At 40.7% G+C, this 15405-nt stretch overlaps 2 protein-coding genes across 3 annotated transcripts in view; both read left to right on the top strand.

The window, feature by feature from the left end:
• Nucleotides 1–1591, top strand: part of ALG5 (ALG5 dolichyl-phosphate beta-glucosyltransferase) — a 38445-nt gene extending 36854 nt beyond the window's left edge. For both annotated transcript variants that reach the window (XM_040622154.1, XM_040622159.1), the window contains one exon: nucleotides 1390–1591. In XM_040622154.1, coding sequence (XP_040478088.1) covers nucleotides 1390–1505 — 116 coding nt within the window. In that variant the 3' untranslated portion in view covers nucleotides 1506–1591. The remainder of the gene's footprint in view (nucleotides 1–1389) is intronic.
• Nucleotides 1592–3629: 2038 nt separating this feature from the next.
• The window catches only part of SMAD9 (SMAD family member 9), an 84928-nt gene continuing 73152 nt past the window's right edge, over nucleotides 3630–15405 (top strand). The window contains exon 1 of the mRNA XM_008692237.2: nucleotides 3630–3646. The gene's annotated coding sequence lies outside the window, so the exon portion shown is untranslated. The remainder of the gene's footprint in view (nucleotides 3647–15405) is intronic.

The raw sequence follows: 15405 nt of genomic DNA, 5'->3' as shown, positions 1-15405 counted from the left end.
ACCCCTCTCCTGCTGAGCATGGCCTCCTCTTAGAAAATCATCATTGTAATATGCCATTATTGTTCTGTAACCTTGGCTGTTTAGGGACAGGAGAAGGTCTGGGATCATACAAACTACATAGTCTAGAACAAATTCAAACCTCTTGAGTCTTGCTGAATCAAATTTAACTACTCTCCATAGTAGCGGCCTAGATCAAAGGGGATTGAGAAGCCAGTAAAGGACTGCTCAGACTTGTAAGGATCTGCTGTGTTGATCTGTGTTGATCTATGCCCAGCATAGACTCTGGGAAGTTGAAATGGGAAAAAGTAAAAAATGTGTTACATATTTACATCATTTGCTCATGTGCATTTCAGGGATAGTTGTGTATCACTTTTCATTAACGGGCACTCAATGAGTAGTTTCATATTAGTCATTCCCAGAATCCTTGGCCATATACACTCAATCCCTCCTCCCTACAATAGGGCCTTGTGAAAACTCCACAATTTAGATTCTTCCCGGTTTCACTGAACTTCCGAGATGTTTTGTTATTAAAGAAGCTACTCAATTCAGCTTTAAAGATGTTTAATTCTTTCATAAATGATTCAAATAAAATTAAGGTGGATGTGTTAATTAACTTCACTATGGTAATCATTTTACAGTATGTGTATATAAATATATACGTGTGTATATATGTATATGTATCAAATCCATACATTCTGCACTTTAAATATATTTCGGTTTGTCAGTTACGCCTCAATAAAGCTGGGGGGAGGAGGAAGAAGCTAGAGTATTTGGGCTTAAATCTAGAAAATTGTCAGTGACTAGTATTTTGGTATTGGCCATGATACTTTACCATCCAGCACCGCAGTTACCTGACCTGAGTCTACTCTTGACTTAATTAAAAAAAACAGTTCCACGGGATAAAAATCAAGGAATACAAGCTTTTAAAACATGCTCCAGGAGGCAGATCTCCTATAGTCAGCTGGGCTTGGCATGCTGCCATTTGGCAACCACTGGACAAAAAGATGTCCTCGCTAAGATCGTATTTCTTTTAGCTGATTGAGAGTCTTTGGTAGAATCAGAATATAAATATTGGGTTTTTGTCTTGGATTTCTTATCCCATATTATTAATTTATATTATGTGTGGAAATGTACCTGCTTCTCTGCAGGACAGGAGACTGAAAAGCATGTAAAACATGAAATTTGTCCTAAAAAATCATTTTTAAATGTACAGATAGAATTAAATATATACATATATATATAAATACATGCATACATACATAATATAGAAAATAAGGTGACTAGAAGGTCACAAAGGTCATGTAGACTGACTTCTAAAATATAAATTTAAACTGATATATTTTCTCCAGAGTTTAAGTTAATTCATTTTTAATTATTTTTAAATCACAGGTTCTAAATTAATTCCATTTTGGAGCTGGCTGCAAATGGGCAAGGACCTGCTTTTTATACGACTTCGATATCTAACTGGTGCCTGGAGGCTTGACCAAACCAAGAAGATGAATTAGGTTATTTGCCATCTTTGTATTCTTATGTGTCAGTGTCACACATTTCGTATGAAGTTAAAATTTTAAATAAACCTGGAATAAACCTATGCCATTGTCTGCCTTTTGGTAATTTAAAAGAATTAACTGCCATAACTAAAAATGCTTATACCTCTTTTGGACCAAAAAATTTAAGGTATTTGTAACAAAGTCAGATTTTCTTTTGCTTTGGCAGTTTTGTTTATTTATTTGTTTATTTAGATCATTATGATTATGAGAAATACAACTTTAAACAGAAGAGAGAATTATTCTTACTCTAAAGTGCCTGCATAATTCTCATGAACTTAAATATAAACCACAATCATGTATCTCCTCAGAGATTTAAAAATCCAAATAGCATATGATTAAATAAATATAAATTTATCGGTATTAAGTACCTATTTCAACTTACTAAACTCTAGGAAATTATATGTTAAAGAAAGGATATAGGTTCTGTCGCAAAGGCATCCACTTCCTTATATGGTCTTATTTCTCTCCTTCCCAATTTTACTGACACATACTGCACTTACTCTCTTACCTCCTGGCAACACCTTGCTCTTGAGTTCATGTATTAGAAATTGGAAATTCTTTACTAAAAAGAGAAAGTTTTGGGGGTACCTGACTGGCTCAATTAGTAGAGCATGTGACTCTTGATCTTGGGGTTGTGAGTTCGAGCCCCACAGTGGGTGTAGAGATCACTTAAGAAAAAGAGAGAAAGTTTTGTAACGTTAATAAATATATACACTTAACAGCAGAAGCCTGTTTTTGAGATACTATTAAAGACTAACAAATAGCAATTACGACTTACCCCTAAAATTCAGAATTAGACTGTTTCTGATGTTTTAGGGGAACTAATAATAATATCTAACATTTGTTGAGTGCTTACCGTATGCCTGCCACTGTTCTAAGCACTTTGTAGATAATGATTCACTCACTTTTATAATGGAAGAGGAAACTGGCATAAAGTGGATCCTTACCCAAGGTCACATAGCTAGGAAACAGTGGAGTCGTGATTGCAGCCCATGTGGTCTGGGTCCAAAGCCTACACTTTAATAACTATGCTACCTCAGTTTCTGAAGCTATGAAAATTGGAGATATCGAAGTAGAAAGTTTCAGAAGTACACTAAGTGAAACATTTTAAAGACAAGACTTACGGGCACCTGGGTGGCTCAGTCGGTTAAGCATCTGCCTTGGCTCAGGTCATGATCCCAGGGTCTGGGGATTGATCCCTGCATCGGGCTCTCTCCCTCTGCCTCCCCCTCAGCTTGTGCTCTCTCTCTTGCTCACTCTCTCTCAAATAAATAAAATCTTTAAAATAAATAAATAAGATAAGAATTAAGAGAAAAAGTAAATAAGCTGAAAAATGATCCCCGCCAGTAGTTTCAACAACAGTGATATGATCACATCTGCAGTAGACAATAAGTTCCTTGAAAACAGAAACCATTTCTTACTCACATTAGTATCCCCAGCACAGGGCTCAGCCTATAGTAGACACTGCTGATCAAGTGAATAAACAAACTTCATTTACTACCACATTTTAAGAGCATTTAAGTCCCTTAAATGAAGAGAACAAAGCAAGGCTTATGCAAGTAGAAATGATAGAAAGCCAATAGTAGAAGGATCATGAGCATTTAAAAGAGTTTAAAGTACAAACCTGAACCAAAAATAAGATCCTTCATGAAACTGTAATAAAAATGAAATAATTTATAGGCATACCTTGTTTTATTGTGCTTCACAGATTTTTTTTTTACAAATGAAAGGTTTGGTCACCCTGTGTGGAGCAAGTCTCAGTGCCATTTTTTCAACAGCGTTTGCTCAATCCATGTCTGTCACATTTTGGTAATTCTCATAATATTTCAGAATTTGTCATTATATTTGTTATGGTGATCTGTGGTCAGGGATTACAACTCACTGAAAGCTCAGATGATGGTTAGCATTTCTTAGCAATGAAATAATTTTTAATTAAGTTGTGTATATTTTTTAGAATAATGCTATTACTTAAACTACAGAATAGTGTAAACATAGCTATTATATGCACTGGGAAACCAAAAAATTCATTCGACTGACCTTATTGCAATATTTGCTTTATTGCAGGGGTCTGGAACCAAACCCACGATATATCTGAGGTATGCCTGTATTGCTCTTTGCAAGCTAGTGATAAAAATGCATACTTGAAGCATATAGGAATTTTGAGAGGGAAGTATCAATACTTTTATGTAGTTCATCCATGAATACTCTTAAAGTGTTCTGATATCCTCGATGACAATTTACCCTTCTAAGCCCATATTCACATAGGTTAACAGCACAGTGTGGAATCTGAGAAGAGAAAATGTAGTTTTTGTTGACATTACAGAGCCAGCTAATAAAAATAACAGGCAGCCATAGCAAAAGCGAAAATATCAGCTACTATTATTTTACCTATGTATAAGAAAGTTTGATAAGAATTTTACATGCATTGGTTGAGTCCGATCAAATAAATCTATCATATAGGAATAATTACCCACATTTCAGAAATGAATAAGTAGGCTTAGGCAAGTAGTTTGCCCAAGGTCCCACAAGTAGCCAGTAGTTGTACTTCTTCTAAATAAAAAATAGGAAATATAAAGAATCATGGAACAAGATTAAAACTGAGAGGATAAGTTCATTATAATCAGACAACTTAACCATTAATTTCTACCTTCTAACTTGTTCTTACAGAATATTTAGTATGGGGTTGACTTGAGGTTGCATCTGGATGATAATGTGTTTATTGACATCTGTAATGCTATGTCTCTCCATAGTTATATACTTCCACCATTCATGCTTGATTCTCCAGTTCTATTTTCCATTTTCTTTATTGAGTTATAATTTCCCTAAGGGCAGAAACCTTGCCTTTTCTTTTATGTGTGTGTCTACACAGCATCCTAAATTGTGATTGTTCAATACAGTTTTCTGTAAGTTAGATCATGCCACCATTTCAATTCATTTGTTAAAAAAAAAAAAAATACAGGAATGAGTTATTCCACTTCATTGACAGCTAAGTCCCCTGAAGTAGCAGTCCAGTAGGTTGCTTTGTTTTTGTGCAATCTCAAAATCCAGCAAACCCACAAATTAATGATTTCATTACATTAATCCAATAAAGGGCTCTATGAAGTGCTACATTTGTAATTCACTGATTGTGAATAAAACTCTAGGTAGTATTTTGATGGTCATAAAAAAGCAGTATCTTCATAGATTGGATCTCATCTAGGTGTTCTTTCTGTATGCAATATAGACAGGTATATAGATATATAGTTTTTCTAAAAAACTCACCCCAGGATCACTTGATCAGTAATTGAGTGCTCTACATGTGCAAGCAAAACAGATCCCATCCTTGCCCTCTGAGGACTTCGCGTTTTAATGGCATGATGCCTGCAAATCTTACCTGTAGAACCACATGCCTGGAGACGTTCGCCTGTCTTCAACTCATAAACCCAAGCCAGCTTAAAAGTCCGTTGTTTGGAACCCATAATGTGTTTCCCCTGAAAATAATATCAGAAAGATATGGTTAAGTCCTTACAGCAGTCTGAAGCATGTATAATGAGTCTATAATATACCTGAACTACCCTGTAGTAGTAATACCTAACCATGCTTTGCAATGCCATTTCGGTGGAGAATCTGTTTTCCATTTTCCAAGTGGGAATGCCAGGGAATTATCTCTACCCACGGCCTCTAGGAATCCCAGTGAAAAGTCAGGCACATCAGCAGTGGGTTTAAACCTCACTGCAGCTTCTGCAGAGGCTGTGGGCAACTTTCCCCACTTAGGAGGCTCTGATGGGGTAGAGTAAGGGCTCCCATGGTAATCAGCAGAAGCCCGCTTCCAGTACTACATCGAAAGGTAGATAGACAGTAGATAGTCCTACAGAAAGGACTGACAGAGAAAGGACCAAGAGTGAAAGAAGTGATCCTTATCTGAGAAGTATCACCATGCACCTCAGAAATACTCCTGGGAAATGAAGTTTTGTATACTACCTCTCTGACCCATGAATGTTTACATTAACAAGATAATGTGCTCATGCGTGCGTCTGTCTGTGATGAAGATAGCAGGTGATTGTCAATGCAACCCTTTCCACCAGGACAACAGGGACGGTAAAACCTAGGCCCCAAAAGCCATAGTGCCCACAAACATGCCCCAACTGAACAGTGGTATGAACTTAAATTTGAATCCTCCAAAATAAAATTGAACAGAAAGTACAAGCCCTTAAAGTAACAATATATACACTGTGAAGTTTTCAGAAAAAAAATATCTCTTGGTGGTGCAGTTGGTTGAGCGTCTGGCTCTTGGTTTTGGCTCAGGTAATGATCTCAGGGTCCTGGGATCAGCGGGGAGCCTGGTTAAGATTCTCTCTCCCTCTCTCTCAGTCCCTCCTGCTGTTGCTCTCTCTCAAATAAATAAATCAATCTTTGAAATATATATATCTCTTATAAATCACTCATTCATACTATCGTTCACTCAGTGAGTACATACATATTGAATGCCTAGCTTCCAAGCATCGTTGGATGGATTTATTATTCAATTAGGAGAAAATCAATTACAGTACCACTTTTAAAAGGTGTCTACCCTCCAATAGTCTACTCAGAAAGAAAATGTGAAGCATTTATATAGCAATTCAAATAATGTAAAATCAAGAGGCCAGTTGTGTTCTGAGGAAAACTAAATCTTTGCAGTTCAAAATTAGGAGAATTTTCCCTAAATTATTGTATTTCTATGGGGCTCTCTGTGCACAATGTACAATGTCCATGGAAGTAAAAACACCTCCATCTGGGAAGATAGTTTATATCTTCTCAGTTCCTTTTGCTCTTTGTCATTCCTCTGAAATAAACTTAGAATAGCAGTCCTACTCATTTATAGTTTTCACTGTATTCCTTGAGATCTAAAGGAATATTTTCTCAAAAATTTTAGTGGAAGGGCCAGGTAAATCAGGATAATTATTCTATGACAAAAAAAAAAATTAAGTACTCCCACTTCTGGAAAGGTAGAGTAGATGACTTTATCTATCTCTCTTGCTAAGTACAAATAAAATCCCTGACCATTATATATATAAAAGAAACATAAGTAGACTTTGAAAGTTGCAAGAAGACTGTCTAGGGACCTTGAGACATACAGAAGGACATGGTGGTGACTTCCTTGGGTTTTCTTTTTGTCTCATATATCCCAGACTTATAGGTGAAGCAGTCACCTAAAAATGCTGATGGGCACAGACCAAAAAAAAGTCCCTAAAATGCCTCTCTTTCTTGCCAAAAGACCATGAAAGGAGCAGGATCAGCAAAACAGAAAACCTTCAGACAGTAACTGCTCCATTCCAATCAAACACTACAGAAAAAAATGGTGACCCCACCCTTGCTGACAATAGCTAAGGTTGAATGGGGAGCCTAGACTGGTACCCTCATTAGGTTGTAATAAGGCACCTGAACACCCTTAGCAGGGTGAAGTCAAAGAAGACCAAACAGGGAGCAGGACTTTCATTCCCACCAGCCAGTAATGAGTCCTCTACCTCATGACATCAGTGGAGATCACCAAGAGAGCCTCTTTTCCACTCCCACCCCCTCCTCACTGAGATGGTGTCAAAGGAGGCCTCATTTCCTCTGGTTGCCCAGCAGTAATAAAGCCACCCTTACCACAGTCACAGTGAAGACCATGTAGCATGTAGCTAGAACTCCCATCCCTCCAACAGTAATAAGTAGCCCTCTTTCCCTTTGGTATCAATAGGAGCCCAGTGGGGAATCTGTACTTAAATGCTCCCCCTTCCCTTGCCAGAGTAGTGTCAGAATAAGCTAGCTAATTCAAAAGGTTTAAATGAGATCCAGAGTCTAAGAAAACAATTTTTTTTTTAATGTCCAGGTTTCAAGAGAAAATTGTATATCAAAACCAGAATCAGAAAAATCTCAGCTTGAGGGGCGCCTGGGTAGCGCAGTCGTTAAAGCGTCTGCCTTTGGCTCAGGGCGTGATCCTGGTGTTGCGGGATCGAGCCCCACATCAGGCTCCTCCGCTGGGAGCCTGCTTCTTCCTCTCCCACTCCCCCTGCTTGTGTTCCCTCTCTCGCTGGCTGTCTCTCTGTCAAATAAATAAATAAAATCTTTCAAAAAAAAATCAGCAAGAATATAGAAAACACCATCAACAGAATCTAACAGACATTTATAGAAAATTTCACCCAGCAGCAGCAGAATATACATTCTCTTCAAATGCTGATTGAACATATGTCAAGATAGATCATATCTTGGACCATAAAACAAACTTCAACAAATGAAAGAATTGAAATCATACAGAACGTACTCTCCAACACAACAGATGAAACTAAAAGTTAATAGTAGAACCAGAACAGGGAAATCTCTACCTAAACACTTGGAAACTAAACAGCACACTCCTAAATAATGCATGGCCCAAAGAGGAAGTCTCAAGGGAAATTTTAAATATATATATTGAACTGAATGAAAATGAGAATAGAACGTAACAAAGTTTGTGAGACACAGCCAAATAAGTGTTGAGAGGTAAATTTATAGCACTCAATGCATACATTAGAAAAGAGGGAAAGTCTCAAACAAATAATCTAAATTCCTACCTCAACAACCTAACATAAGAGCGAAATAAACTCATAGTAAGCAGAAGGAAGAAAATAATAAAGATAAGATCAGAAAACAATGAAATTGAAAACAGAAAAAATATATAGAATAGCAATGAAACAAAAATCTTCTTTGAAAGGATCAATAAAATTGGCAAACTTCTGGCAAGAATGACAGAAAAAAAAAGAGAACACACAGTTATCAGTATCAGTAGTGAAAGAGAAGGTATCACTACAGACCCTACAGACGTCAAAAAGATATAAGGGAATACTACAAACAACTCTATACACATAAATTTGGCACCTTAGATGAAATAGACCACTTCCTTGGAAAAACACATAGTATGATGCACCTATGAAACAGATCATTTGAATAGCTGTAGCCCCACACTATTAAAGAAATTGAATATGAAATTTTAAAAAGAAATCTTCAGCTTAGATAACTTCACTAGAAAATTCTACCAAACATTCAAAGAATTAACACCAATTCTACATACTCTGTTCTAGTATGTTCTAGAAGATAAAGAAGAGGGAAAACACTTCCCAATTCATTTAATGAATTCTAGAAAATTCTCTGTTCTGAAAATACTCTGTTCTAGTATGTTCTAGAAAATAAAGAAGAGGGAAACACTTCCCAATTCATTTAATGAAATATTACCTTGATATCAAAACCAGACAAAGAAAGTACACACACACACACACAAAACCACACTACAGAACAATATCTTTCATGAATATAAACACAAAAATCCTTAATAAGATATTAACAAGTAAAATTCCTTAGTATGTTAAAAAAATTATATATCATGATCAAGTGTGGCTTACTACAGGGATGCAAGGGTGGATCAATATTTGAAAATCAATCAAGATAATACATCATGTATAATAAAATAATAATACATCATAATACATGAAAAAGAAAAATTATTTATTATTTCAGAAAAAAATTGGAAAGATCAACATCCATTCACGACAAAAACCCTCAGAAAAATAGGACTTGAGGGGAACTTCCTCAACTTGATAAAGTGACTCTGCAGCTACAGATAACATTAAATATAATAGTGAAAAAAAATTAATGCTTTGTTCTAAGGTCAGGAAAAAGGCAAGCATGCCCACTTTCACCACTTTTATTAAATATAGTTCTGAAAGTTCTAATCAATGCAATAAGGCAAGAAAAAGAAATGAAAGGATAATAGGTGAAAAAGTAGGAAATAAAACTGCCCATATTTGTGGATGACATGATTGACTGTTTACATAAAAAAATCCCAGGGAATCTTAAAAAAAAAAGGGCATCCTAGAACTAATAAGTGAGTTCAGCAAGGTCACAGGATACAAAATAAACATAATTATCAATTTATTTATATATACTAGCAGTGACATATGAACACTGAAAGTAAGACAACAAAAGCAAAATAGACAAATGTGACTACATCAAACTTAAAAATTTCTGTTCATCAAAGGAAATAATCAAAAGAGTGCAAAGGCAACCTACAGAAAGGGAGAAGATATTTGCAAATCACACATCTGATAAAGGGTTAGTATCCAGACTATATACGGAACTCCCACAACCCATCAAAAAAACCCCAAATAGCCCTATTAAAAAATGGGCAAAAGAATAAACAATTCTCCAAAGAAGATATACAAATGGCCAACAAGCGTATGAAAAGATATTTAACATTACTAAAATTAAGAGCAAGACCAATCAAAATCACAATAAGATATCACATCACACTCAGATGGTCACTATTAAAGGAAAGTAACAAGTGTTGGCAAGGATGCAGAGAAATTGAAACCCTTTTATATTGCTGGTGGGAATGTAAAATGGTGCAGCCATATGGAAAACAATGTGGAGTCACACTCATTCAGATGGTCACTATTAAAGGAAAGTAACAAGTGTTGGCAAGGATGCAGAGAAATTGAAACCCTTTTATATTGCTGGTGGGAATGTAAAATGGTGCAGCCATATGGAAAACAATGTGGAGGGTCCTCAAAAATTAAAAACAGAATTACCATATGATCCAGCAGCCCCACGTCTGGGTATACACCCAAAAGAATTCACAGAATTCAAAACAGGATCTCAGGTATTTGCACACCCATGTTCACTGCAGCATTATTCTCATTAACCAAGAGGTGGAAGCAACCCAAATGGCCACTGACTGATGAACTGGGTAAAGAAGATGTGGTATATACATACAATGGAATATTATGAAGCCTTAAAGAAGAAGGAAATCCTGACCTACAAGATGGATGAACCTCGGGGACATTATGCTAAGTGAATAAGCCAGTCGCAGAAAGACAAATACAATATAATGCTCTTCATATGAAGTATCTGAAATAGTAAATCATAGAAACAAGGTAGAAAAGTGGTTGCCAAGGGCTGGGGGGCAGGGACTGAAGAGGAGAAATTAGTGCTTAATGGCTATGGATCATCAATTCTGCAAAATGAAAAAGTTCTAAAGATCTGTTGTACAACAATGTGAATATACTTAATTCAGTTGAACTGTATACTTAAAATGGTTAAGAGGATTAAAAAAACTCAGTCTCATCCAGTTCCTAAAGAACATGTTGCTAAGCAACAATTTGAATGAACAGATGAATTTGATTAATTCCAATATTCACCTGGCCCATATCACATCTGCTCACTTTTCTTTCTTTCTTTTTTTTTTTTTTTTAAAGATTTTATTTATTTATTCGACAGAGATAGAGACAGCCAGCGAGAGAGGGAACACAAGCAGGGGGAGTGGGAGAGGAAGAAGGCAGGCTCCCAGCAGAGGAGCCTGATGTGGGACTCGATCCCATAACGCCGGGATCACGCCCTGAGCCGAAGGCAGACGCTTAACCGCTGTGCCACCCAGGCGCCCCACATCTGCTCACTTTTCAATTCAACTTGGAGTTCCAGGAAGACAGTGAGGTGTAGTGGTTAAATGTCTGGGCTTTGGAGTCAGGCAGACTGGAGTTTGAATTCTGAGTTGGACGCCTGGGGACATTTGGTGATGCCTCAGGTTCCTCAACTGCAAAATGGGATAATAATTCTCATCCCGAGATCTCATGAAAGTGAAACAAGATGATGTGTGTAAAGCCTAAGCTGGTCCTGGCAGGGAGGATCTCACAACAGGAGATAGCTTTACTCTTCACCACCAAATCAAGATGCTTTAAGGACTCCCTTGTTGCAATCCCAGAATACTTATTTGGTGATATTCCTACCTACTAACATTATTTTGTCTACAGCCATACAGCCCTGAATTTGCCCGATCTCGTCTGACCTAATAGCATTATTTTTCCTATTTATCCAAAGAGTTTGACCATTCTCTTAGGATCACTGAGGTTTTCATACGTAAAACCTCAAGTCTTCTGCACATAGTAGGCATTCTGGGCTACTGCACCCTGCTGCAAAGTCAGACCCACAGAGCCGCATCCCCCCAGACTGTGGGTATGGGGGGTTCTTTGCCTATGAGGTAGTGCTCATTCATACTCCCGTCTCAAGATGTAGCTGAAATTTTGCTTCTGTGGAGATTCCCTGACACCTCCCTTGTGCCTTCACCCCTAAATGACACACAGAGTTATGTATGATAATCATTGATATGTGTGTCTTCCCTAGTGAGACCTCGTTTCCTTAGGACCAGTGCTCTGTGTCCACGTGATTAGTCCAGGCACCTGTGCTCAGGAAAGTGTTTAATACCGGTTATGGGCTCAATGATGGCTTGAAGAAAAGTTCAAGGGTGAGTCAGAAAAAGCGCAGTTAGGGCAGAATTACAGATGAAATGTATGAAAGAAACCAGAAGTGGAAGGGGTGCGTAGGCGACAATTCCTAGTTACGGCTCTGAGTGGAACCATTATGACGCTAGATCAAACGCAGGTACAGCGAATGCACAAAGCAGAATCTTTGTGTCCGTGGATTATCGTAGCCTTTGTCAAAATCAGGTCCTATGCTGAACCTCTAACGAGTGGAAAGGACTGATCTTCTCATGGGTGAGGACACTCCTCCTCTCATCCCTGTTCTATGGGAGGCTGGAGCTCATGTTGCACCCAGTCCTTGCAATTCAGAAAAGGGGGAGCTTAGTTTCACCATGGTTTTCAGATCTTGAACCAAAATTTTATTGGAGGTTCCACTAACTCACAACCTGCAACTGAATCTTACCCCTCCTATGATTCCCATTACATAGTTTTCTGGTGAAGGTTCTAACAAGCATAAGATTGCAGCTAATCAAGAAACCCAAGAAGAAAAAAATCCAGCAGAGTCTGGATTTCCTATTACATGGATAGTCAGCTTCTGAAAAAAGGAGTGCCAACACTGAGCCTTCTTTCCTGGAGTGGGCCTTTTCTCCTTGGAACTCACCAGATCTTATTGTTCTTGTATATAATGGATTAACTTTCTATACTAGGTTTCAGGAATAAATGATAGGAATTGTATAAGTGACAGGCTAACTTCTAGGTGCCAAAATTTCTTGGTATGTAAATGATAATGTACAGAAAAAGCAGACGACACACACACTCAAAGAATCTGCAAATCCAAGTCCTGCCAAGAGCCAAGACAATTCTGTGAACTTAAAAGGACTCCATGCCAGAAGCATGAGCCAGCATTGCAGCGGTTATAATTTCTTGCTCTGCGTTGTGTCCTCTGCATTGTCTAAAGCACATACGGAAACTGAAATAGTGACTGGGCCATTTCTTTTCTCAATAACATTAAAAACAAAACAAAAAACAATGGGAGCCACAAGGTATTAATTCTGAGGACCTAATTAGTTTACTTGTCATGAAGTGCACATGAAGCGCGATCTGTAGTTTTTAAGTCCTAACGTTTCCTGGTGCTGCACACCCACAGCATTTTCAGATTAACACCCAGCCTGGAGCAGAGGTAGAGGGAAATGGGCCAGGCGTAGAAAGAGGACTTAAATTCGAGTTTCAAGTTCAACCACAAATGTTGTTTTAAACAGGGTCATTGCCCACTCACAACGGTATGATAATGCAAAAATGGCATTGGCCAGGGGAAGAAACTGCAGCGCTCTGAGAACTAGAAAAAGCAGTTAAATTCAAAGCCTTGCATTTACATTTCAGGGGTGTCAAGGCCTTCTGAAGGACTGACTTTCTGTACATAGGAGCAAAGGGAATCAATCCCGTCTTCTTATCCCTTAATGCTATCTTTGCTCTGCAGTTAAATGGCTTTTCCATGAAGAGGTACTGGCTGATGGGGAATCAAAGGTCGTCAGTATGTTGGTGGCACTGCCTGAATGTATTCTGAGTGGGTTCTAGGAGTCCACAGTGACCTCAAAAAGCAGGCTACCTAGAGGGTAGCCAGGCCCCGAGGCAAGAAGGTTGTACATTAACATTATTCAGAGCCCATAAGGTTATATCTTTATTAGATTAGATAATATTATATATTATATGCTAGGCTGTTAAGCAAATAAATACACATAAAGAAATGACAATCCACATAATTACATGACTAGTTTTCACCAACACTCACCACTCACAGTGATTAGATTTTCTTCTGCCCATGCCAGTGCAAACCAGTTGCTCTGGTGCAGTTGATGGCTATAATGATCGCTTTAGTCTGAAAAGCTAGTAAGGAACAAACGACAAGTAACAGTAACCATCAGGGCCCAGAAGCGTGTCAGAAAGAGTGGCTGGTGGGGCCCGAGGGGGGTCCAAACCGATTTGTTGGTCCTGTATCTCTTGTTCTGGTAACAACCCTCCTTGGCCTCAGGCTCCAGGCGGACACAAGAAATCTCAGGGGCGGCGGGAGCGTTAGGGACTCGAGGTGACCCGGTGGCCAGAGTCTCCCCACCGCGGCCCGCCAGCGGGCTTTGTCACCCACAGAGGCTAGCCTGGGGTCCCGCAGGAGGCCCGGGGGGCAGCGCAGGGCCGCGCCGAGGCGCCCCCGCGGCAAGTTTCCGCGCACGTGGCCGCGGGGCGGGCCGGGCTCGCGGGCTCCCGGAGCGGCCAGGGCGCGCGGCGGCGGGCGGGGGCGGACCCGCGCGCAGGGCTCCTGGCCGCTTTCCAGGTCGGCGCACTAATACGGGCGATGAGGCTTCGCGGCTCCAGTCTGACTGACGCCGGCTGGGGCCGCCGCCGCCGCCGCCGCTGCAGCCGCTGTCTCGGTCTCCGCCGCCGCCGCCGCCGCCGCCGGGCCCTGCAGCCGCTGGGCGCGCGCAGCCACGCAGTGAGTGCGCGGCGCTTGGAGCGGGCGGCTGGGGACCCACGGCGGGGGGCGGGGAGGCAGCCAGACCTGGGGTGGGGGGAGGGATGAGTGGCGTCGTGGGGACAGGTAAGAGATGCCCTCCCCGGCGCGCGCTGGGCGAGTGCGTGTGTGTGTGTGCTTGTGCGGCGAAGTTGTTCTTCCCCGAGGGAAGTCTCCGAGGCCCTTTGGTGTGTGGCTTGGTTCTTTGTACTCTCCATCCCCGTATTCCTTGGTAGAGCCTGTTTGGGGTGGGGTGGGGCCGGAGGGGACAGCTCCGGAGAGTTGGCCGCGCGCCCTCCCCGACGCCGCCGCCGCCGCCCGGGCCGCGGGCACCTGGGACCTGTAGGAGGATGCTCGTCTCGCGGCGGGGGCGCTGGCCGTGCGGGGCTGTGGCCCAGGGCGTGGGCAGGGATGCGCGCTAGCTCTCCGGCACCCCGGCTGGGCACCACGCGGGGGTCGAGCACCGAGGACAGGCGCCGTGGAGAACCAGACTCAGAGCTGAGTAACCGTTTGTTGTGGCCGAAAGTGGGGGGCAGTGGAGAAATCGGGGTGGGGGTAGTAATTGTTATTCAGCTGGCCTCCCTGGCCTTCTGTCTCATAGGTTTTTTTACTCTGCTTACCTTTGAGGCACGCGAAGTGGGAAGGAAAAAAAAAAGTTAGGAATGTTGTTAAAGTGTCTCCGGGCCAGCGCTTGGATTGTGTTGGGAGCTGGGATGTTTGTCTTTTCCTTCGCCTGCCATTCGGTGCCAGCTCTCCGCAGAGGGGAGGGGGGCGAGGTGGGGAACAGATACAGGAGACTAACTGACGCCAGCATTGTGATCGGAAGGAGGAGCGCGGGGAAAACATTTTTATGGATGGCTAATCGCTGACAAGTCTTCCCGTTACTGTTCCTTCCTCCTCCCACTCTTGACAGTGGAAATTTCAAATGATATTTTAGAAATACTCCGTTGACTTGTTTCTGGGTTGGAGCTGGTACTCCTGAGAAATAGCCTACAAATAATGCATATCTAGTTTCGGAATAATATTGCATGTAAATTATTTACCCAGTAATTAACAGTCGGGTGCACACCCACAGGACACTGTGGATTGCTTTTAATGGATCCAATTTACAAGGGCCATTTCAGTGGTT

Source organism: Ursus maritimus, unplaced genomic scaffold (assembly GCF_017311325.1).
Source record: "Ursus maritimus isolate PB19 unplaced genomic scaffold, ASM1731132v1 scaffold_10, whole genome shotgun sequence".
NCBI lineage: Eukaryota > Metazoa > Chordata > Mammalia > Carnivora > Ursidae > Ursus > Ursus maritimus.
This window is presented reverse-complemented; position numbering and strand designations above follow the sequence as displayed.